This window comes from Nymphalis io, chromosome 3 (assembly GCF_905147045.1).
Source record: "Nymphalis io chromosome 3, ilAglIoxx1.1, whole genome shotgun sequence".
Taxonomy (NCBI): domain Eukaryota; kingdom Metazoa; phylum Arthropoda; class Insecta; order Lepidoptera; family Nymphalidae; genus Nymphalis; species Nymphalis io.
The window spans coordinates 8582350-8609173 of record NC_065890.1 but is presented as its reverse complement, the minus strand read 5'-3'; the positions used below and the strand labels follow the sequence as shown (position 1 = coordinate 8609173).

General features: G+C 31.7%; 1 protein-coding gene across 1 annotated transcript; it reads left to right on the top strand.

The window, feature by feature from the left end:
- Positions 1-14808: 14808 nt before the first annotated feature.
- On the top strand, positions 14809-26822 carry LOC126781444 (LIM/homeobox protein Lhx3). The gene is made up of 7 exons (XM_050506431.1): positions 14809-14913; positions 18647-18821; positions 20434-20636; positions 21265-21448; positions 25183-25340; positions 25570-25740; positions 25975-26822. The coding sequence occupies exons 1-7, from the start codon at positions 14817-14819 to the stop codon at positions 26133-26135; spliced, it is 1149 nt and encodes a 382-aa protein (XP_050362388.1). The 5' UTR covers positions 14809-14816; the 3' UTR covers positions 26136-26822.
- Positions 26823-26824: the final 2 nt, after the last annotated feature.

The following is a 26824-nucleotide window of genomic DNA, read 5'->3' as shown; positions in this document are numbered from 1 at the left end:
AAATATTGCCGACAGGTGTGCGAAGAGAATACGAAGCGTGAACTCCGCGGGAAACAGATTGTTTACTAAATTCAATTACGACACCACAGGCAGTTACATGCTTTGATTACGCGATAAACCATACTATATCAACCAGACCCATTCTTGTGAAAGTTCATTGTTTTTATACAAATATATTTTCTTTTTCCCCAGTTCCAAACACATACAAATATTTTTTTTATTTCATCTGTACGTTTTTATGTTGAAAAAGATTAAGGTGTTAAAAATTTATTTGAAAAGAAAAATTAGTACAGTACAGATAAATGATGAAATAAACTAATTATCCATATTTTAATTTGTTCATTCGAATTTTCATAACTTAGTATCAGTTTAATCGAGTGATAGTTTTAAGTAAACCAGGCTTAAATAATATGTGATAAAATAGTAACCCTTATTTGCCCATGGGGTAGTATTAGCCCTTCTGAAAAACAGTAGGTACTTTCAGAACTGATAACTTCAAACTACTATTTCCTATGTAAATTAATATAAGAAAATTGATACATAATCCAAAAGGAATGTAAAAAATATTAAGTTGTAAAGTTGATAATAAAACGTATACAACTTCATTGCAGAAAATTATAACAAGATTAAATCAACCCGTATAAATAATTACAACAACATATTTTACGAAATACTTTTATTTCTTTGTTTCAAAATAAGTTACTCATAGGTATGTTTTTTATGGTAGGTTAGGTCTAAACCTACCTTACATATTATGTTTACATACCTTGTTGTATTTCCGTTATAGTTTTATGGGTACTAGGTAATAATATATAGGTAATAAATAGTTATTTAATTGGTTTATTTTAATTATAAAATGGTAATAAAATAACTTTATAGACTAATTCATATTACTGGTCGATTTTTCCGTAGTTAATAAAAATGACTTTTATGAATCCATCTATAGCATATGGCGTATCTAACAAATCACTTATTTTGATGATGTTTCACAGTAATTACTAGTTACTTCATAATAAAAACAATGGGGTGGATCACGCAGCGTGTGCATGCAAAGCGCCCTAGTGATTACATCAACCAGATGGTCAAACGCTATACATTTTTTCATATTAGAAAAAAAAAAACAGAGCTGAGACACGTGAATCTTAACCAAAGAATGTGGGTTCAAGCTCGGGTAAGCACGTTCCAACCAGTGAACGAAAATATCGTGAGGAAACCTACATATGTCGATTGAAAATCTACTACATGTGTATCCTGAGCCTGCATTGGAGCAGCGTAGTGGAATGAGCTTCAAACATTTTTCTGAAAGGAGTGTAGGTCTTTGCTTAGGTAATAGGATATTTCAGGACCTTATTTTTTTACGTTTTACTTTACAAAACAAAAAACATCAAAAAATCAAGAATAAAAAAAGCTCCAAATACCATACAATTTTAATTATTGTGCCATTTTAATTTATTATTAGTAAGTAACAAAATAAACAGATGTCAATTTGGAAAATATAGCGTATTTTTATTAAGTATTTACCAATTTATAAAAAACATAATTAGTTGGTGATTTGCAATATATCTAATACGAAAGGTAGAATACCTTTAACTATATAATATGTGTAATAAAAAAATCTGACTGCGATATCATCTATTATAAACCGAACAAAGAAATTGGCATAAACAGAAAGAAAAACGCGTTGCAAAATCAAGACTAATACTTCTATCGTCGGTTATTATGTTATTTGCATAGCAAAAGGTTTAAGCGACGAAATGATAAATCTATTATTTTCCTTTTATCGTATGAGGTGAAGGTTAATTTTCAATACTATAGAATTGTAGTACGTATTTCTCACGATGTCAAGAAATATGGAAAATCGCGTGTAGTTTTTATGTACCTACTTGTAAGATGAGGCGTAGAGACTTAGAATAGATTGCACCATAGTATTATGCCATGTTACGGAGTTGATTTCTTAGACTTGCGTATACGGAGTTTTATCGTAATTGTTTCGCGATAATATAATTAATCTGTTAATTAATCATTGACATGTAAGTAAGTATTGCAAGTAATTTATGGTGATTTTTTTAAATAACATAAATATTTTAATAGATGCCCAGTTTAGTTAATTTTTTTTTGTTAAACTTATTTTTAATAAAATAGCCTTGAGAAATGAATCGCATCACCTTCATAATTGATTGCCAAGGCAATACAAATGTGGGATAGCCATTTGATCATGATTATTGTCCACGTATAATAATGAACACTTTTAAATTGACCGGGAGTATTGTGCGATATTATCTGTGGTTGGGCGCGGCGCCATCTGTCGGGCAGATGCCGCTGACGTCACGCGAAGCCCCGTACGGCTTCGGAACACTCCGCACGCGCCACATCTCCCCATGACAGCTGATCCATCCTGATTTGCAGTTCGTAAGTTTTATGATTTCCTGGAGATCGTACTTACTCATCCTTGAAGGGTTTGCGGTTACCGTTAATCCATATAATATGTACGTTAGTTTTTATAGTTTATAATTATTTTAAGTGGTAACTGGTACTGATTTTATGTTTCAATGTATTGTTTTCAGTTTCGAAGTGTTAAGCTAAGACAATAATAATTAAATAACTGTATATCTATGCTACCAAATACTTACATAAATATAATACTTAATATTGAAACAAAATGTAACAATACTAGTAATCCATGAAGTCGGAAATTTGTTAATATAATAATATATTTGTATATCTTCAAGAATTTTCTTTATATTCGTCATTTGCGATGAAACGAGCTTCAATGATGATAAAATGTAACTTTTAATCGTAGGTACATTGTATTGTTACTTGCAATAATTTTAGTATAGAATAATAAGCGGTGGAGCACGCGATGCTGAGTCAAAGGAAATGTTACATGGTCACGTCGAAATAAAATTATCTAAGTAAGTATATGTTTTAACCATTGGTGATATGCTCAGTTAATTTGTCATATAACTTTTAATATTATGAACTATATTCTTCCAGGACCCCAAGGTCCTGGGTTCAAATCCAAGGTCGGGACATTAAAAAGTTATTGAGTTTTTCTGTCGAAAATTCTCAGAAGCAGCCCGGAATCTGGAAGTGGAAAATATGCACACGGCACGGGATGCCTCAGAAAGCACGTAAAGCTGTTGGTCCTGTGCCTGAACTCTTTTCGGTCGTGCTCGATTGCCGTCCCATCGGATTATGAATTAGGTAATAGAGATTGCACCTGTGTTTGCGCACACACTTGTGTACTATAATATGTCCTGCACAGTTGGCTAATCTCTCTTGAGATGGGCCACTGTGGCCGAAATCTGTCTGGAGTGGTTGAAATCAATCTGGAGGACATTATAAGTTCTATACCAATTAATACTAGCAATTGAAAAAAATCTCAATACCGTAAGTCTTCGCTAAGTATTTCAATAATAGATTCACTATTTGACTTAAATAACTTGAATTATATGATAATATAATATAATATAATATAATATAATATAATATAATATAATATAATATAATATAATATAATATAATATAATATAATATAATATAATTCAAGTTATTTAAGTCAAATAGTGAATCTACGTTATGATGTAAGAATTTGATTTTTGTGTCTATAATCATTAAAGTATATGCCTAAGTACGTACTTTGCGATTCTGGGATTGGAAAATAAGTTAGTCTCCTTTCCGCTGAAAATTGTGAAAGGTGGGAGAAACAGTATACCGGAACTGGGTAGGACACCTCAGAGCAAGATCCTCTTTCATGCCATTAAGAATGAGAGCAACAGGCTCGATTGCCTTATATCTATTTGCAAGAAATAAGTAACATTATTCGTAAGTGCACACCCACCGTTTAATTACTTATAATAAATTTGAAGCGATTGTTTTTTAAATATAGCAGCACTTTTTGGTGAAATACGAATGTTTTAGTCAGTGACATAATATACGAAAAGCAGGGCGCCAAAGACGGGTAAAAAAGAAAATTATAAATAATTTGTTACTCATTACAAACATTATGCAAATCTATTAAATCGACAAGCGAAGCGTTACATTGTTCTTACACGAATGGTAAATCAGGTGATTTTACTGATAGATTTATGAGAAGGATATTTTTTTACTGCGATTAAATTATTCAATTTTAGATATAACACAATTTTATTAATTCTAATTTATATTATATATATTTACTTATAATATACACTTATAAGTGTATAACAAATAAAAGTGAAATGAAATATGCTCACAAAAAGCGTTAGGTACAAAGTTTTTATTAAAAACGTGAAGAGGAAGCAACGGCTTGTAATCAGTTGGTTTTACCTTTACATAGATATTTTTCAATATCCACCTTCAATTTTTTTTATGTTTCGCATTGTGACTCGGCTCGATTCAAAGGTTTCAATCCGAGCACTTATTACAAAAGTTGATGTTTGTATTTGAAACTGATATTTTTGTGATATATGTATTGTTTTATATACATTTAACATATTTATGTTTCAATGATATATAATAATTTATATGTCTTAAATATTGCTGTAGATAGGTTCATATTATTTTAAGATCCTGTATTATTGCCTCCATTGGTGAAGGTAAAGGGCTTGTTCATTTTTCGCCAAGAGAATCAGAAATGGGATTCAACGAAGAAAATGTGCCGGCATTCTTGTCACCATTCCACGCGGTCAGGATTTGTTCATAAGATGTTTTAAATTTTGGTTTGTATATATGTAGGTTATTGAAGTTCTCAATGTAAATAATTTATATGTTAATAAATAGTAGTCTTCTAAAAACTTTTAAACTTTAGCAATACTCAAGGCTTTGTTTGTGGAATTCAGATTGTGACGAAAGTCCTTCAAAATCTGCCATTTTAACGTATTTGAATTATACATATTTAAATTATTAGGTAGCAGCGGATGTCTAAAAAAATTGTTTTGGTGTTGGTTAATAGCAAATAGCCATATAAACTTAAAAAGGGTCACCTATTATGAAACAAGTACTTTGATAGACTTAACCGATTTTGATGGAACGGTAGTTTGAAATACTTTATAATAATTCAATTATTTGGATTTGTAATTTTTAGCGATTTTGAAAATTACCCCGAGCAAAAGGATAGACAGAAAGACAGCCAAAAATAAAAAATAAAAGGTTTGGTTTTGGTAACTCGCAAATAACCATATTAACTTAAATTTTATTTTCGTATATAGATTGATCTTGTGATATATACTGTACGCTATATTATACAAATAAGTTAAGCTCGAAATCCTCTACCCTAATAGGGTACCTTTTTTCTCTAACAATGTATTATTATATTGACAGGCTGTCATTTTATGCTTATTATCAAGTAAAAAATAATAAGGTACTCCAGTTACCTACTTAAAAAAAAGACAAACCTTTACTGAAAATATGAATTTGGAAAAACCATACATAAACTCTTTGACATTGGTTAATATTATTCGCAAATTATTTAAAAATCAGTATGAAATTTTTAATATTAAATTATTTATTTGTAGTAGTTCAATACAAACGTTGATCTTTTATTTTGTCATATTATGATTGCGAGCAAGCATAGCTAAATGCGATGTAGAGCCGTCGGCATGCCCACGGATTAAATTTCAGCTACCGAACGCGAAGTGACGGCGACTTCGACACGGTTGCGTCACGCACGCCGCTTTCTTCTTAATGTAGGTACCTCATTAACTCAAAAACTCGTTCACACTAAAACAATGTGAATGCGTTCCAACCTGTAATATGATTCTCACTGCAGGCAAATCATGATATGGGTATAAATAAGAAAAAAAATCTCTACATTAATGAGAAAGCTTCCCAACTAGATTTCTTGTTTTTCGTACTCATAATCATTTATTATAAAGTAAATAAATGCGGGTACGCTTATTAAAAACATTTGCTCAATAAACAAGAACCCCTCTTCCATTGGTTACCCTCAGACACGGACTTGTAGTGGTGAGCAAACATAACTAGATCAAAGCGCAGCAATTCTTAAATAAAACAGTATAATATTTTTTAATATTATTTAAATATACGACGCCATTTAAATAAACACTTTTGACGAAATAAAATCTGTAATATATTAAAAAGTGAATACTGTGCCGGAACGACAAATTGTCGTAACTTTGTATGTACTTATTGTAAAAATAGAGAAACTTATATAAATCACTTTTTTTTAATTGAACTATGTCAAAGATTTAAAAAAAATATTGTGCAAAAAGAAAGAACGAAAATTGACCACAGACTATACAAGTTGTTTATCATTCGGTTATTAGTATTACGTAAAAAGTAAAAAGAAATAAAAACAATTTTGTCTCGTACTTGTACATAAGATATCGTATCGTATAATAATTTGGAAATGAAAATGTTACTTACAATTGTATCTCATTTTAACATCGAGCAATAAGTGGATATAAATGTTGAAATATATCCAGTTTGGGTATATTTAGAATGTTGGTATAATAAGCGTACTATGGCATGGTTAACTCTGTTTGCTAAATATATTACTCCGCTATTGACACAGTGCGATCATTAATACAGGCAAGGGCCCACTTATTAATTTTAATAAGTGGGGTGACTCGTTTAGGAGGGGGCGACGACAGTTCGCTGTTTGTTTTATTAGTTTTGATTTTATGGTTTCTGGCGCTCTTATTCAATTATCTGTTCTAAAAAGAGATAACTTTTTTATATTAGAAATCAGGTTTCGATGACTGGTTAAAGTCAGCTTAAAATCTAATGTTTTGATGGAAACGGTTTGCATTTTTTTAAAAGAATGCCTTTGCGTGTTTTGCATTCAATAACATAATATATACCAGAGGTATTTTTGATATTATGAACATGTACAATTTGTATTTTTTATCGTCAATTACAATTAGTTTTATATATTCTATGGAATGTTCATAAACAGTTGGGTTTTGGCAGTAAAAAGCAAAGACAGGTTTGGTTCAAGCTACAAATTTAATAATTTTAAAATTGAAATAAACTCCAAAAGAAATTTCTTTTTTATATATTTACTGTAAATACTAGTATTCACCCGCGGCTTCGCCTTCATGTTAGGGAAATAAAAAGAGTCTAGTTAAAAAATATGCGTCCTTAAGGTTCACGCTTGCTTTTTACTAAATTTCATCAAAATCGTTTCAGTAGTTTAGCGTTCAAATAGACAGACAAGATTATTTTCGCATTTATCTAGACACGTGGTAGAGTATCAAGCCAAGTTCAAGCTAACAGAACTGTCAAGCAGCACCGTATGTAATATTACACGAACCATTTGGAGCCACTTTTGACCCTCTAATAACTCTTAAACTAGTTCACATAAACATCTCAAATTATAATAATATAATATATTAACATACGAATTATATTATAGCCTTCGCAAGTTTTAAATCTGTAAGTTCTTATTTTATTCTTCAGAAAATTTGGCTTTCTGGTAGAAACTAGCCATCGAAAATAGGGCTCTTCCATGACTGTTGTAGTAGGTCCCTAATAATAATTCGTATATGAGAATTAGCCAAGTCAGACCTTAGGCTTCAATATATTGTTCTAAGTTATAAGAAGTAATGATATTTTAAGTTGTTATAAAATATTTTATGATGTTATAAATAAATTTCAGGACTGACCATTGAACTTAGCGCCCATTTTGATCTCACTTCTTTTGTCGTTGAAGTCAACAACCATGACGTATATCATAATATTGAACTTGGCTCTTATTTCACATTTATGTTTTTAATGGGATAAAAATATTACTATAGTTGTGTTTTCGACAACTGTATTTCTGCGCCTAATATTAAAAAATAGCGCAAGATTGGCGCAATTGTCACGACATACACTTTACCTATGAGGTTCTATTAAAGGACATCCATAACTGACTGCAAAGTAAATCTTTATAGTTCAGTTTACAGTAATAGATTGATAATTAAAAATAATATAAAGTAATAGAACGTAAAAAGAATACGATCAATAAAATAAACAATGGGATGGTATTAAAAGTTACAAAGGACAAAAAAAACACTTTTTTTTTCTTTTAATTTCTTAGTAATATATTCGCATTTGTATGAGTCAAGAAATTGATATAAATAATAATGTTCAAGCAAGCGAGCCTTGCACATTTAAATAGCAATGCCGGCCAAAATGACCCATTTGATCAAAAAATGAATATTACTATGCTTTATGCCTTGATCTCATTTTTTTTAAATTATTATTCCAAATGGATTAAACCATTAAAATATATAAAATATATTAACTTAAAAAAATAAAGTAAAGTCTGTTACGTTTACCAATAAATGCCTCCCTGCTAGCTTAAAGCCTCCTCTCCTTTTTTAGGAGGTTTGAAATTTATTCCACCACTCTACTCATATGTGGGTTGGTGGATACTGGTGGTAGGGCTTTGTGCAAGCTCATCTGGGTAGGTACCTCTCACTCATCAGATATTTTACCGCAAAACAGCAGTACTTGGTATTGTTGTGTTCCGGTATAATGGGTGAGTGAGCCAGTGTAATTACAGGCGCTAGGGACATAACATCTAAGTTCCCAAGGTTGGTGACGCATTACTATGTAAGCGATGGTCAACATTTCTTACAATGCCAATGTCTATGGGCATTGGTGACCATTTACAATCAGGTTGCCCATATGCTCGTCGGCCTATACTATAAAAAATACAAGTAGCAGATTTTTTATCGATCACATGCAGGTTACCTCACGATGTTTTCAATCACCGCAGAGCACGAGATGAATAATAAATACAAATTAAACACCTGAACATTCAGTGCTCGCCCGGGTTTGAACTTCGAACCATCGTTTGAGATACTCGTCTTCAGACTTACTCTGATGCTACTTTTTATTTAAAATTAATTTTAAAATTGTACAATGAATATCGTTATATATAAATATATATACTAAGTTGTAAATTGTACATTCAGGTTATTGTAATATATATTTAAATAAGACAAATGGTTAAAACACTAAGAGAAACCCCGCTGGTAAGCATCATAAACTGATGCTGGGTGCGGCGCGTGTCGCCCGCCGCCGCGTCTCTAAATTGCATTTTAATCTAATTGTATGATGATATAATTTTTCGCTTCCATCGTAATTAGATAACTGAGACATTATCGAATTAATGCGCCGTCTGCGATGGGCGGGTGTGCCCAGCCGTGTCATCCATCCATAAAATTATTCACGTTAATCTTATTTTATTGAAACACATTTTGCGATCGTTTACGAACTACTCATCAATAGCGTATCCAGGAGTTTTGTTTTTTTTACAAGTAGCAATTATTAGAAAATTACACTATAATGTCTACATTACATTTTAAAGAAACACAAGTTCTTGTCATGTGATCCTAGAGAAACATCATTACATTGATCATCAGCCACAGCATGAATGAAATTGGACAGTTGTCCTGCCCAATTCCATTATCCCTTAGATTGTATGCTTTGTTTCAACAGTTTATTGACCTTGACTTTGTGAAAAGTGTAAGGAGACTCAATAAGTAGCATTAACCCAATTGGATAGCAAATCCGTCACCACCAGGAAGTTCGAACGCAGACACTTCTTACTTATGTACTTTCCAAGACACGGGATTGTAGAAACATCATCACACATCACACACACACACACATCCTAGATTCCGTTTTTTACGATGCCAGTTTGTTTGCCGTTCAACTGCCACCAACGAGTACAACCTCATTAATGGGTCCTTATAAATACTACTACACTACAATCACTAAAAATATTTTATATTTGAAGAATTTATATTGTGAGTCCTGCCGACAGCAACAATAAAATGTTTTAAATAAACGTAATTGCTTTATATAAAATTTAACTGAATGTATTGAAATGCAAATCTTTTAAAATTACATTTATTACATTTGTTTTCATAGTTGTTCTTTAATACAATTGCAATAGCCAATTTTGAAAACTAAGAACAATAAATAATATGTTTTATTACTACAACTATACTCATCTATCGAGGGGCTTGATGGGTGTTTGTTGATTGTCCCATACGATAACTATTTTCCCATAGTAACATAACACTCAAATTGAGGGCGCGCCGCACGCTTATACCTTATACAAACCATGTCTTTGGGGAAACCAAAAATTATGAGACAAATTTTATATTTTGGATTTTGTCCGACAACGTGGGAAGCGCTTACATATTTAAAATCAATAATATATTAAATCCTAGTTGTATTCGCCATCAGCTTCGCCTGCGTGTTTGGGAGAGAGGGGCGGCTATTAGGTAAAAAAGTAGCCTATGTTCGTCCTTGGGGTTCAAGTTTGCTTCGTACCAAATTTTATCAAAATTGGTTCAATAGCCTTAAACCTTGAAACTGTAACAAACAGACAATAACTTTTGCATTTATAATATTAGTATAGAAGTATAAACATATGAACTATAAACTAAACGTACTATATAGATAAACTAAATATGTCCAATTAAAAATATGAAGTGTAGCTTAGTTATACACTAGTGGATAATACGCCGTTTGTGCACAGGGAAGGAAAGTCAATGACGAATTTTATTATTTCACAATTTTTTGAAAAAAATTGTTCATGATTTTATTTTATGATAAATAATCGGATTAAGAAGCTGGATTAGAAGCTGTTTTATAAGAATAATATAATAATAATAATCTTTTATTTATTTCCTCACAAAAAGTTTAGAAATTAACATATAACATTTAAATATCTAAACAATGTAAAGACTGGTGCTTGCAATAGATAAAGTGTATAAAAGAAAATAGCAATTGATAATTTAATTTTCATTAATATAAATTTAAAAACAGCCTTTTTAAAAACAAGCTTTTTATTTTATTTAAGAACATGAATCAATTTAACTATACTATATTTATTATATTGTCATCAGCGCTACAACAAAATTTAATCTTAATTGTTTGGGCCGATATGGCTACAAAATTCAGTTGCCATAAATGGACCCACACAACATTAAAACAAACGCATGGAAAAGTTTGTGTCAAGCATTTGTTTTATAAAAGACTGAAGGTTTTATTTAATTCCAATTTGATACTCTTAATTGATATGTAAGTTAGTTAGTTACTGAATATTTAATATATATTTTCTAATATATTTCTAATATATATTTGATATATTTTAATGTTATTTTAAATATTTTTTTATATATTATTGAAATAAAATATCGCAATTAATTTATTACAAGCAAATCAAGCAAGTAGTTTGTAACATTTTTGTAATGGATATAAAAGACATATATAACCAAAGACAATCTTATGAGTATATTCCTCGAGACGATTGAATATTTTTATTTCCATATTTACCCCTAACAATACATGCTTAAATTGTAAAAATTTAAATCCTTTGAAAGTTTTGAACGTTACTTAGGCTTATTGATTCCGGTTGAACAGACGGCTGTCGCATCCGATGAGAAGATTAGCTAACCGGCAAGAAGCTCTTGCAATGCGGAGCCAACCCTCAATTACGGAGCGCACGCGCACACGTCTCTACCCGAGGGACACACGCGACCCTCCGCAATTATAGTACAAAATATTTTTACGTGGTTATGTTTTCTTATCGATTTGTATGCTTTGCAAATTTTAAACTAGATTTCATTGTTATGGTTTTTAGAGCTTACAATATAAAACATAATATTACTGAATATTTATAATGATTTCAACACTGAGTTTTATTTAAAATTACGAAAAATTAAACATGTCTGGTTCTTCTCTCCATTTAAGGAGTGTAGGTTGATGAATTTTTCTTTTTTTTTATAGAATAGGAAGGCGGACGAGCATATGGGCCACTTGATGGTAAGTGGTCACCAACGCCCATAGACATTGGCATGTAAGAAATGTTAACCATCGCTTTCATCATCAATGCGCCACCAACCTTGAGAACTAAGATGTTATGTCCCTTGTGCCTGTAATTACACTGGCTCACTCACCTTTCAAACCGGAACACAACAGTAACAAGTACTGCTGTTTTGCGGTAGAATATCTAATGAGTGGGAACCTACCCAGACGAGCTTGCACAAAGCTCTACCACCAGTAAAATACCTATAGCTAAATCTCATAATTTACTGCTACCAACCAGATAAATTATAAGCAAACACTAATTAAGTGCAAGACGTATCTGTGATTTTTGTCCAGATATGAACTTCGATATAGTACCAGATATGAAACATAGTAAGAGTAAAACTCGGGAGACACTCGAGTTTTACTTGCAATTTATTAATTTTGATTTTTATTCTGGATTATCTATAGTTAATTTATGTAAAAAAATTATGTAATATACGCGTATGTAAAAAAAAACATTCATAGAATAAAGACCGCAATTTTATATGGTGTTTTATTTTTCAGATATTTTCTGCCTTACATATAAAATTGTTTAGCGGTGTTTGGTTAGACACTAGGAAATTTCTCAAAGCTAAAAGAGATATCTCTCTTTCAGTTATCATTGATTTGACATTTGAAAGAAGAAGACAGCATCGTTTGACCCCTTTGTAACATTTTAATGTTAAGTTTATATATGCAATATATTTGTGTATTATTTCATAGTTGTAATGCAACCTTTATATATAACTTATTTGCCGTAAGTTTGATTGCTAGATTATTTTCCAACTATCAACCTCAAGGCAAATTGATCTTTAGGTATTAAGACCACCGAAAATTAAATACTAATAATAGTCGGTGTACAAAAATATAATAAAATAATTTGTTATTATTAGTAGGTAGTTTGCGTAATTTTTTATTATAACTAAATATAGATAAAATATTTTTATGATTTAAGAGATTTAAAGATATTTTTAAATCAACTGAGATTTTTTCTTTAATTTTATCCCTAGAAGTAAAAAACCGTAGATAAAAAAGTTTATGATTAAATTATTAAAAACGTGTTAACATTTAGTACCTTGGTTAAGACAAAAATGACGTATTCCAGATAGTTTTGAATGTTAACAAAAAAAATCAAAAAGCGAAATAGCTAATAAATAATAGCTTCGTTATATTATTTTGTTGGTACAACTATGGAATGTGAAAACATATTTAATTCACAATCAAAGTAACTAACAACTCGCTGTTTATAAAATACCCTTTACCCTTTACCCAAGGAAAAAAGCTATAGACAATAGCTTTTTGTGTGATTTTATGGTTTTTTCTAGATCTTTTTTTAACAAGTGGTAAATTTATAAATATGTAGTATAAGTATAATATTAAAGGCAAGTTTTCTTTTTATGATTGTATAAAATTGACTTAGAGATTACGGTAGTATATGTATTTACTTACTTATTTTTTGACAATCATCATGTTTTTAAGAATATCAGTTTTTTCTTTAAAAGTGCCTTTAACACACCATACACATACCGAAATAAAATAACAAACGTCAATCTGCGTACCAAATTATATTGCACTTTTTTATAAGCAAACAAACGAACCAAGATTTAGCAAAAATCCTAGTCGATATCGAAATAAGGAATATCATAATTTGGATACATGCATATCCGATGTATACCGGTATGGGTTCCAAAGTGACCCGAGAGGGCTAGCACAGGGAGTGACCGTACACAGTGATTTATGTGCTCGTAAACTCGCACACGCCGCTGCCCTCGCGCTCACTTGTATAATTCATTGTGCCAGGTCACGCTTGACCAGGGCCTAGACCGGATTGCGTTTCAGATTTATTGTTCGTATTTATAGAGGAAGTTTTGATATACAATAAAAAGTTAGGAAGTATTCGTGTTTTGTTGCCAAATTCCGAACAATAATGAAACAAAAAGTTATGTAGTTTATACTGATTGTATTTCGTTATTTTGTATATGTAATAGATACGTGTCTTCAATATTTATTACTGTCTGTGTCACTACAAAAACATAGTAAGAATAATTGATAAATAAATGCTTGCGATTTGCGAACCATAATAAATTGAAACGGATTAAAATGAATTTAGCGTTTGTTTTTTATTTTATTTCAAATACATCTTTTTTAAATGTGGAAATACATACTTTTAATGTGTATTGTAATAGAAGACTGTCTAATATTGTTTAAATGGTTTAAGTGGTCTAGTACTGTTTGGTGGTGGATTGTTGTCAAGTTGTTATACACAACAAACAGTACAAGATTATGAAATACCAAATTTAAATAAATAAATAGATTTCAGACGCTATATTTTTCCTATAGATTTTAGGAAAAATTTAGCGTATAAATATAATTTCCGCTTCGACTTAAACACATTAGGTACATATGTTTCTAATGTTTTTATGAGCTTCATATATTACATTAATTATTACTTACAAAAAAAAATCACAACAGAAATGAAATGAAAATGAATTACATTTCGTTATTGTTAATTAATAAAATAATTAATATTTATTGATATATATAAAACGACTTTGTTATAATTACAAATATCTAATATAACATTATTTTTCTACTAATAAGCGTTTATAAATAGTAAAACTAGGTATTAATCGTTTCTACTCATATCATCTCATTTTAAGCAAACCTACCCTTATACCTATATATTTTCATTAAATTATCAATAAGTAAGTAAGTATAAAGTTACATTATAATATTCTGTACCCAATCGTGAAAGGAAAAATAATATCCAAAAATTAATCCATTTGTCTACTAAACACTCGCTGTGTAAAACGTTCAATATTATCTACACTGAAACGCGAATTTTCCTGCAATCGATCGCTGGGAGGACCCGATAACTAGGATTGGTCGAGGGGCGTGGTGGTTGTTATCATTAGAGAGAGGTCGACCAATCGCGAGGAGGTACTGATAAGAGGGTTTGGGGTTGTTTTGTGGGGTGGTGTCAGTACGCCAAGCGCAGCGGCCGAGGGCGGCTGTTGATCATGCTGGGTGCGATGATGTATCCCGGCGCAGAGGACGAGCTCGGTGAAATGCGCGTACCCCCGATTCAGCTCGAACATCTACCAGAAGTGTTTCTATGTACGTAAATTTAAATACGTGTTGTGTTAATTGATTTGTGAATTTAGTGAATAGTGTTGTACGTACATTTATAATATATCATTATATTGTTAAATGTGATCAAATTTATTTATGATATAAAAGTATTGTGGTATCAAAACAATTGGATCTTCGTAAGAAAAACGATATAGTTAGCCTATATCGACATTAAAGATTAGTTAAAATTTAAACAATACGAAAAGAAAGTGTATATATAGTAAATAATGTAAACATATGAATGTTAAGTTACTACTTTTTGGTTCTAGTGTAGTATTCGACATTTAACAAAGATAATATGGTCTTACATTCATATGGAGAAGCGTCTCTTTCTAAATTAGTGCAAAACGAATTGGAAATAAAACATTATTATATATATACTAGATACAATGAATGATTCTGTAGATGATTTTTATAAAATTATTTAATTTAAATAATACAAAATATACAATTTATATAATACAAAATAAACAATATTTATTATTAAATTAAAAAATTTCTTAAAAAAGGTAAAGTAAATACTATATTTACATATTCATTTGACCATAAACATATAACTCTACATAGAATAGAGCTAGAGTAGATATAGCCGTCATAAGTAAATGATCAACTTAGATTATTAATATATGATTACCTATATATATATATATCGCTGCGTAAAAGTGAAAAACTTCCATGAATTTTTAGGCGGATAAAAATCTTTATAATTTGAGAGTTGCTTTTGATAAACGCATAAGAAATGGTTAAATTTCGGTCAAAAATTTAATTAATGAATTTTGGCAAATGCGTTTTACTTTGTCAACGTGGAATTTTATATAACAATACGTTTAACATTTCATATTGTATGATAACTATACAATTCAAAGTTTAAGAGCTGTTATGAGCGACTGGATTGAAGAATAATAACTGAGAAATTGCTTGGAATTGAACCTGCTTTAGGTTCAATTCCAAGCAAGATCAAGTTTACTTTTGATTAATTGATATTTATACTTTATCTCTTAATCAGCAATCAACATTAAAAGAAAACATCTATAGGAAACCTACTTTTGTCTCATGTTAACCAGCTACAGACGAATAGTGTTTAGGTACTTTAATGTATAGCAACCTAAGCTCCACTAAGATATGAAACTTCTTCTTCTTCGAGTGCCACTCCGACTAGCGAAAGTTGGCAGTCGGCTTTAAATACTCCTTGTTCTTTGCGAGGCGAAAGAGGTCGGCAGCACTCCCGATTCCCGTCCATTCACGGATGTTGCACAGCCAAGACAATTCTGCGCCCAACAGCTCTCCTTCCGGCAATTTTTCCCATCATAATCAGTTGTCATCAAAAGTTCATATCTTTCATGCCTAAGCACGTGTCCGAGATATGCAACTTTTTTCATCTTGACAGTCTCCAAAAGTTGCCGTTTTTGGTTGACGCTTCGCAGAACTTCCACGTTCGAGACCATTTGAGTCCAACTAATGGTCAACATACGTCTATATGCCCACATCTCGAAAGCTTCTATAAATTTTTTGAGGTCTTCTTTAATTGTCCACTCCTCGCATCCGTAAAGAAGTATAGGCCAGATGTAACAATGTAGGAGTCGTATGCGCACAGGGATCTTAAGTCTGCGATTGCAGAGTATTTTTTTCAACGTGCAGAAGGCACTTCGAGCTATTTCGATGCGAGTCTTTACCTCCTGTTCACAGCTCCAGGTGTCATTAAGCCATGTCCCCAGATATTTGTACTTGCGCACCCTCTCAATTTTTTGACCTACTACAATGTTAGCAATGTCATCGAAGCTATGTTTAGATAACACCATGATCTTCGTTTTTGATAAGTTCATCCTCAGACCAGCGTTTTCACTGCACTCATTCACACGGTTCATAATTTATTGCAGCTCTTCAGGAGTTGATGCTATTAGGACTTAAAATAGGAAACGATTTATTGAAATTCTGTGCTATCAATCATCACTCCATAAAACCAATAAATATTATAGTTATATATATAACTACTAATACTAAAACATATAGTATTTATTGTATTTTACTTTTTTACAGTACGAATGTTTAATTAAAGTAACTAAACCTCGAGATAAGAGCTAATCTGTTTCTGAAGTGTGAAAAATTTAGCGCAAATTTATATATAACTAGCTTATGACCCCCGCCCGCATTTCACTGCCTCTTTGGTTTTTTTTTCTATTGTACATTGATGATAGAATGACAGAAACCTTCACTCTAGTAATAATAGTAGTAACACAACTGACATCATTTTTAAATCGACATAGGTTAATGGTTTTTGAAATTTAACTACTTACTCGTATTTATAGATGAGGATTCGTGTTTTAGGATTTAGAATCTGCATATATAACTTAAATGAATAACCTAAATATGCTCACCGAAAATATGTTCAATTAAAAAAAAGTTATAAGATTAAGTCAGAATTATTATTGAAAACGTAGCTTATACATAACAATTCATAATTTAAATTATGCCTTTAAATAAGTCTTGTTGTACATTTTTTAAAACGTAATTTATTGATTACTAAGCTTTTATTTTACTTTTTAGTGTGTGAGTTAAGTCTTAAAATTGCGAGTTCTGAATTATAATAAAGTACAGGCAAGTAAAATTTGTTTTTAATTTTTTTTAATTGATCTTATCTATTCTAACGAAGTACTTGTATCGTAAAAGTCTCACACTTACAAAGTAATTACTAATTATAACTTTAATTTTAGTAAAACATTAACAATACAATTAGGAATAAGACACATTTACTACTTGCTTTTTGCTTGTTTGAAATATGATATAGATATGTATTCTTTATTTTTCCTTCGTAATTAATGAAAGTGCTTATTCTTAAAAATACTAGACTTTCATAGTACAGTTTAATTACAATTAATTATTAAATTTGACGTGACTGTATGAATCGACAATAATACTCTTCGAATGTGTTATCTATGACTACGGCTTACTGCTCAACTTACTCGCGATTTATAAATAAAAACATTCTTAACTCTGCAAGCTCTCACTTTGTAATGTTCTTCAGAGTTTTTGTGTGTGTTGTCTGGCCCTAAAAGAGTACACAAAATTACCGGCCAAGTGGATTAAGATAACTGTTTTAAAATTCATTTGCAAGATTTCACTTGCATATACTAACGCATAAAGTTGAAAACAAATGAAGGCTTATAATGAGTAAAGTTTTTAAAATTAATTTATCAATTTTGATCATAGTCACAATATTTTGTGCACTTACATGTCATTTATTCTACCGCCAAATATTATTACTTTTTATTGTGTTTTGGTTGAGACTGGCAGACACTTATCGTTAGGTGGCCCTGATTTTCAAATAAAATAATATACATCTGCTTTTAGTGTAGCAATTATAAAGTTTCAACAAAGGGTAATCCATAATTATGTGTTGAATTTTAAACTAAAGATTGCATTTACCTTTTTATTTAAACTTTGCACAATATGTGAACCGTTACCGTTGTGCTACAGCGGAAAAAAAAATACTTAGGTCTTAAGCTAATATGATTTAAGTTGACACAAGAAGTACCTTAAGTGATACATTAGTATACTCACAAATCATTTTGTAATTAGCAATAAATGATATAAGAGAACGCGCCGATAAAAACTTATCATTAGGCGGTCTTTTACCTGCTTTCCGAATAAAAAAAATATAAACAATAATGACGTGTAACTTTTTTTATTCAGGTTATCTTAATTTTGTTTTTTGTTGCAGCCAGTATACCAAAATGTGGTGGATGTCATGAAATGATAGTAGACCGGTACGTGTTGAAAGTATCCGATCGCACTTGGCACGCGGGTTGCCTCCGCTGTGTGGAGTGCAGGGCTATGCTCTCTGGGAAATGTTTCGCGAGGAACAACCAGCTATATTGCACTGAAGATTTTTTCAAGTAAGCCTCTGCACATTTATTCAACTTAACACGATAACGAGTCAAGTATTTTGTCTTACGTTTTATATAATATATATAACAGACTTTTACAAATACGAAATTGTATATTATATGATATGATTGCATAATTGACTAAAAATGTAAATATCATTACGATTGCACTCTTATTATAAGTTTTTTTTCAAAATTAATATAATAATAGCTTGGATTTATACAGTACAGTAACAGTAACAGCCTGTAAATGTCCCACTGCTGGGCTAAGGCCTCTTCTCCCTTTTTTTGAGAAGGTTTGGAGCTTATTCCACCACGCTGCTCCAGTGCGGGTTGGTAGAATACACATGTTGCAGAATTTCGATGAAATTAGACACATGCAGGTTTCCTCACGATGTTTTCCTTCACCGAAAAGCACGAGATGAATTATAAACAGAAATTAAGCACATGTAAATTCAGAGGTGCTTGCCCGGGTTTGAACCCACGTTCATCGGTTAAGATTCACGCGTTCTTACCACTGGGCCATCTCGACTTTTTTATTGGATTTATAATCATTGGTAAATATGGATAAGTAAATAAAATGATTTGCATATGATTATTATATACAATTCCATGCAACTACAGAATATCATATTAAATGAATTCGACTTTGAACCTTCGATTATAAAATGGATAACACTTGAAAAATCTTTCCAATATTTTTTTTGATCATATATAATTTTAGTTTAGCTATTTTAACGTTACATGTGCTTTAGCACACTTCAGTGTAACTGGTAATACATAATTATCAAATTAGTTTTAAACTAAGATTTGCAGTCTTTTTTTATTTAAGCTTTGCATAAAATGTTAACCGTTATCATTTAGTACATCTGATAGAAGACGTAGATCTCTAACTAAAGTGATTTCAGTCGATACAAGAAATATTAAGTGATACATTAATGCTTACATTTAATTTCGTACTTAGTGATCAAGTACGTAAGGGAACGCGCACTTGTCGTTAGATATTCTGAGTCTAGTAAATGAATATTGTGGATGAAACTTAGCATTTACCTCATTAAAAAGGTATGCGAGGAAATTTACGTTTCTTTACTTCTTTTAAAAACGAATTTAAAATATATGTATGCAATAAATACATATTGTTAAAAGCCTCTTGTCATTTCGATGAATATATGTTGTAATCAGATTTTGCCTCGGTATATATTTTTATTTATATTTATTTTTCCACCAACCCGCATTGGAGCAGCGTGGTGGAATAAGCTCCAAAACCTTCTCCTCAAAATGAGGAGAGGAGGCCTTTAGCCCAGCAGTGGGACATTCACAGGCTGTTTCGGATATATTTTTATTTTGCCAGACGTTTGACGTTTCAGTCAGTCGGTGATCACGACATGTAAAACTCTATTGAAACGTCACGAGTTAATATTCGATTATAATATAATAAAACAGATAGCATACAATCTGAAAGGTTAATAAAATACAGTCTAAAAAATATATACATATTTACTAGGATATAAATTAGAACAAATCATTTTAAATACAAAAATAATAACAGTTTTAAAGACATAGAAAGAATTAATAACAAATATCACTTTGATAATGTTGTTTGTTGCGGTTGTTGTCCCAGGCGGTTCGGTACGAAGTGTGCTGGTTGCGGTCAAGGCATCCCTCCGACGCAAGTGGTACGACGTGCGCAGGCGCACGTTTACCACCTCAGGTGTTTCGCGTGTGCAGCGTGCGCGCGTACTCTTAATACTGGAGATGAATTCTATCTAATGGAAGACGGAAAGCTTGTATGTAAGCCTGACTATGAAGCGGCGAGAGCGAAAGGTAAATATTCCATAAGTGTAAATAAAACAATTTTTTGTTTTTATGTTATAGATAGGGACGGGCAAATGGGCCACCTGATGTCAAGTGGTCACCACCGCCCATGTACATTGGCGATGTATGAAATATTAACCATTCCTTACACCGCCACTGCACCACCAACCTTGTGTACGAAGATGTTATTTCTCTTGTGCCTGTAGTTACACTGGTTCAGACTCCTTCAAACCGGAACGCAAAAGTTTTAAGTATTGCTGTTTAGCGCTAAAATATCTGATGAGTGGCTGTAACCTCTCCGGCGGGCTTGGACAAAGTCCTGCCACCTAGAAAATTGCAATGTATTTAATTTTTTGCATATTAATCATTTAGTTTAAACACGTGAACAACTAAAAACATTCGTAATATATTTTTAATTGTGACATTTTTTAAATACTACTTAAATATTTAACAAGCAGTTAGTGGTAGGTCTTTGTGCAAGCCTGTCTGGATATGTACAATACACTAATATTTCTGATAATTCTAACGCAAAACAGTATTAACTTGAATGGCTGTTTGGGTGATAATGCACTGGCATAACAAATAAATTTCACCATATATAGAACCCAGATCAAGTAAACAGACCGTTCCATTATAGGTGAAGGTTCCATAGACGGCGATGCAGCTAGCAAACGGCCGCGGACTACTATTACTGCTAAGCAGTTGGAAACACTTAAAAGTGCCTACAGCAGTAGTCCTAAACCAGCTCGGCACGTAAGGGAGCAACTTGCTCAAGATACCGGCCTAGACATGCGTGTCGTTCAAGTTTGGTTCCAAAATAGGTGAGTTATTTTATACATATATATTACAGATTTTGGAGAACGTATTATAGGATAATTTTATTTAAATTGTTAAAATCTCGTCAATAACTACCAATAATACGAAACAAAAAAAAAACAGAAGAGCAGACATAGATTATATTGAAGTGGTTTACGTAATTCTTGCAGGAAACTACTAAAAGTTTTACTTTCAAAAAATTCACAAAATAGATTTACTGTTGTTTAAAAATTCAGTAGATATTCAACAAGTAAGTTCATATTCTTATATTCAATATATATTTATAAAGCTAAAGCGCATCCACACTTCTTTGCTTAATAAAAACGTGACAAATAAAATGTAATAAATTTGAGTTCTAATTTTGAGTCTTCCTATTTATTTCGTTTGCGCTCATAAAATTTGAAGGACCGACTTTGACGATGAAAAGTATGACGTGACTAAGAAAACAGTTTCTTTTAAATATCTGTTTTAATATTTTATTTTTTTACTAAGAATTTCATAATAATGCGTCTTATTAAGTAAATATACAAATATTTTTTAAGTTTTTTTTTGACAAAAATTGTTACAATTACGTGTTTATTCTTTAGCTAGCTAGCGAGTCAATCAACCATTCAAGCGTTCATCGTTTCTGCAACCATATTATAAATCGATTTTAGATGTCAATAATCAATTTATTATACATATACGTTAGGTTCCGATTAGCACAAATAACTTATAGCGGTCAGAATGTTAACAAGACGTAAACAAGATTAATGCTTTATAGCTGAAGCTAGATAGCATAGAGCTAGACTACTATAATGTTTACGATTTGATAAAACGCGATATACTATAATTTGTAACTCGAATGGTATAAACGGATGTACTTAGTGTTACCCACCCGTTCGCTTCTTTTTGCTAGGCAATTCAAACTTAAATAATATCTATCTATTTAAATAAAAAAGGTATTCTGTGACCACGTTCCCGACATAACAGACTTATGTACCTACTTCATATATGTATTTATTCCATGCTGTAATATTTTTTATAGATTTTTCCACATCAAATATATAAGCAGAGGCAAATGGCCACCTAATGATAAGTGATCACCACTGGTATCGGTAATGTAAGAAATGTTAAAAATTCTTTAAAGGAATTCCTTACAACGGCAATGCGCCACCGACCTTGGACGTTATGTCCCTCGTGCCTGTAGTAACATTGGCTGGGTCATACTTACGTACTCAAAAACATACGTAACTAAACACACGATTGAACGACAGGAACAGACAATGATGTATTTCCATCATATATATCTAAGTGTTTTGATCATTTACAAGGTGAATATCATGGTATAATGTTTAAACGAATACAAAGGTATCGAGGTAATTCAACAAATAAGTAAAATACATTTGGTTAACTCACAGTGACCTCGCTTTACAAAAGGATAACCTTCGTCGAGTGAGTTATTATGGGTATTTGTATTCATTTTCTTTATATATGATAATATACATCTGTCACACAAATAATAAAACACTAAAAAAACATATAGGTTTCTATGTTATGTAGGTTAATTGCTTGTGAATTAAAATAAAGTTATATTTAACGTTGATAAGAGTTAGTTTGTAAGGAATATAATACTAAATTTTCTAGTATTGGTATATTTACGGAATCAATCGGAAACTTCAGGTTTGTGTTAGAGCCTGTTAAAAACCTAGTTCTTTAATTTTTAAATTTCCCCTACTCTCATGATTTTTTTTTATTAAGTTGTTTGTTCTGCTCTATATTATATATTTATATTATTTTAAATATAAGTGGAAACTTGACTGATATATGTGCTAATGTGAATACGCGTTATATTTTCCGAGACGTATTGCAAGAATATTATTTTAATAATTGACAATTTGACGGAATTATAAATGTTTGCTTTCAGCTGAAATAATAGCTGATTATTAAAAGAATATTAATTTACATAATTAAAGAAATATATTAAGTTTTACAATTTTTTGCCGGAAATTGAACAGAAAAATGCCATGAGTGTTATTTTTTTTATAAAATAGGTATTTGGACTATCGAATGGGCCACCTGATGGTAAATAGTCACCACACTGTAGTAATAGACAATGGCACTGCAGGAAAAATTAACCATCCCTTACATCGCCAATACACCACCAACAGTAGGAACTAAGATGTTTTGTGCCTTGTGCCTATATTAAGACTGGCTCATTTATAACGTTTAACGGGGTTTTGGCGGTAGAATATCTGATTAGTGGGTGCTACCATACAAAAGTTTATACCATTCTCATCCGTTACAGATTTTATTTTCAATACAACCAGGATCGAATACAGAATTTAGGCATATAAAATACGCGATACAATTAAAATAAATTAAAATCTGGTACGTTATGTACCTGTTTGTTATATATTATACAATACATACTTTTATTGATAGTTATTTTACTACTTTATTTTGTCAACATATTAGATTGTACTATTATGTAAAGATTAATACATGGTTATTATATTTTAGCGAATTCATATCTCCCATATATGTTTACGTTTAGCTATCATAGAATGTTTGGTTTCGCGCGAGCGGCTTCAGTCACGGCAGCCGTCACGCCCTGCACTTTTGCCTCGCCTCGTAAAAACTGCGCCCGTTATCACAATACCTGACTTCTACTTTAAATTAGATACACCTATTGTACATACACACACATAAATGTATATGTATAATAAACATGAGGCAGATTTTCATCAAACACAAAATTTGCAGTTTTGCAAAATTATCAGTGCTCATATTTGAAACCACAATCTTCGGTTAAAATTCGGGTGTTCCAGCTATTGAGCCATCTCGTCTATTGCCACTTAATAAATAAAAAAATATCTTTATTAATGCTAGCAAAACAAAAATTACCAGTCAAAACGATACTTTCTAATATTGACTTTTATTCAAACTCTAAAATATAATATGTAACTCAAATAAAAATATAACACATTTTATAACGACGCTTATCAGTATCATAATATAAAAAGATCAATAAGTTTACACAACACTAACATGGCAGAAGCTATTCGGGCGTTGTTCCAATAATCCATCGTGGCTATATCGCAGCACGTGGTCCCAGCGGACAGGGCGGAGGCGCATTAATTAATCGCGCTTCGCTTGGACTCCCTGCCGCTTCGCTAATAACACACGCTAAACATACGCCATAGGGAGCTTTTATATGGGGTATTTAGGTACTTTCAGAAATCAATAATTCGTGCTAGTACAAATAATAAAAAAGAGTATAAAGTCAATTTAAACGTAAACACTTATAAAACAATATTGGAAATGGAAATATTGTTTTGTAATGAAAATATATATTATCTGTTCTGTATCCAAATACTGCAGAGTCAGAAAAATCATTCGGATGAATTTAATTAATTTAGTATAGAATAAGGTTCAAAGTTTATGGAAAACAAGGGGATACATTTTGTCTTTATTAAAGGGTACACTAGTAAATTCTCATTTCACGACCACGAATGCATGCGCTCTTTTAACACTAGTTTTGGTCCAAATATACCAGTATTTAATGCAATGTAAAAACAATTAACCTCGATAACGTTGCTATATGGTAGCTACCGTGACGTAAAACGTTGACGTCATACGGCACTCTATTACAATAGGTCCTAATCTAACAGTATTGTAAACGAATAACATGTGGATTTTATACTCGTTAAAGAAATTGTTTCTTGTGTTTCTAATGCGAATTCATATTTTATTAAAGGAGAGCGAAAGAGAAGAGATTGAAGAAGGACGCAGGACGAACTCGTTGGTCGCAATACTTTAGGTCAATGAAAGGGGCGGGTGGAGGTTCTCCGAGGCACGACCGGCTCCTTGACAAGGATGAACTGAAAATCGACTTGGACTCTTTCAGCCACCACGGTAAGTTATTTTTATTTTTAGGCTAAATACAAATAAACAATTAAGAATTTCCAACAAAGGCTATTCATTAATACTTTCTTAGTTTATTTATTTGATTTTTATATTCTGTCTATGTCACGAATTAAATACAATTTGATATCTCAATGGCCATCACAGTGCTCTTAGCTGTTCTTTCTAAGTTATTTAAAATTAATAAATTATTTATTTAATTAATATTTTGTAATTTCAGAGTTAAGTAACGACAGCTACAGCACCGCAGCTCTGGGTGGGGAGGAAGGATCGCCAGCGGGTGGCGCGTCGAGTGCCCGCTTCGGTGCCACACCGCCTTACCTGCGTGCTCACTCACCCCCACACGCGCATTATCACTACCCACCAGACCACCTTGTATACACTAATATTGGTATGTATATTATATTTTTTCTTTGAATATAAGCGAATTGGAGTTCTTAGTTAATTTTTACGTGTGTTCCATTGTTTATCACTATTATTTTATAATATATAATATATACATCAATTTATTTATACGTAGAAACTTAATTTACAGATTTAAGTTTTTTTAATAAAACAAAACAGGTGACCATTTTATTTTTATATATATGGAGATTTAATTAGCAATTTCAATAATTTCGTCTAGGCCAATCAATGGGCGGCGCTGGCTTGGGTGCAGGAGCGGGAGGTGCATCAGACATGAGTAGCTCGTCTTCTCCAGCTGCTGGAGGATATCCTGACTTCCCTCCTTCCCCTGACTCTTGGCTCGGAGAGTCTCACCATTACTCCCCGCGAGGCTATCCCTAGCGGCGGCCACCTCCGGCGCACGCGCAGCCCGCGCCCCCGCCGCTCCCCGCACCCTGCCCTCCACAAGTGGTTGGAGTGCAACCGCTCGAGTTAGTCGTCAAGCGTGAGCTGTGATTCACATGAATCTAAAAAGCTATTACAAACACAAATAAATGACAAAACGAAGCTGTTGAGTGTAAATTGAACCAGTGATTATCTAAATTGAAAAACTTTAATTCAAGTTATTTATATGATATGAAAAACATTTCGAATGGATAATATTGTCCAGCAAAAGAAATTAACATTGTGTATATCATCTCGGATAATTTTAAATAACATAAGCTTAATCTGTAAATAACTGTTATCATACAATTTGTGATCGCAAGTCTAAACGCCTAAAATAGCAATTAACTATGTAAATAATTTCATTAGTAGGACGTATTTGACAGTATATTGTAAGAATTTTGCAGACTTAATAAGAATCTGATTATATTTTATTGACAATTGTAATTAATATAACTCTTCTTTCAAATTAGTCGATATAAAATTATATGTTTGTGTAATCAAATCGATATTATTGTACATACAGTTAATGTAATTATTACTTTAGAATAGCACTTTCATAAGGCCATAGTGATATAATACTTCGTGCAAAAAATTCTAGTCGAAAAATAAATGGTATATTAATAATAACACATAATACGATAATT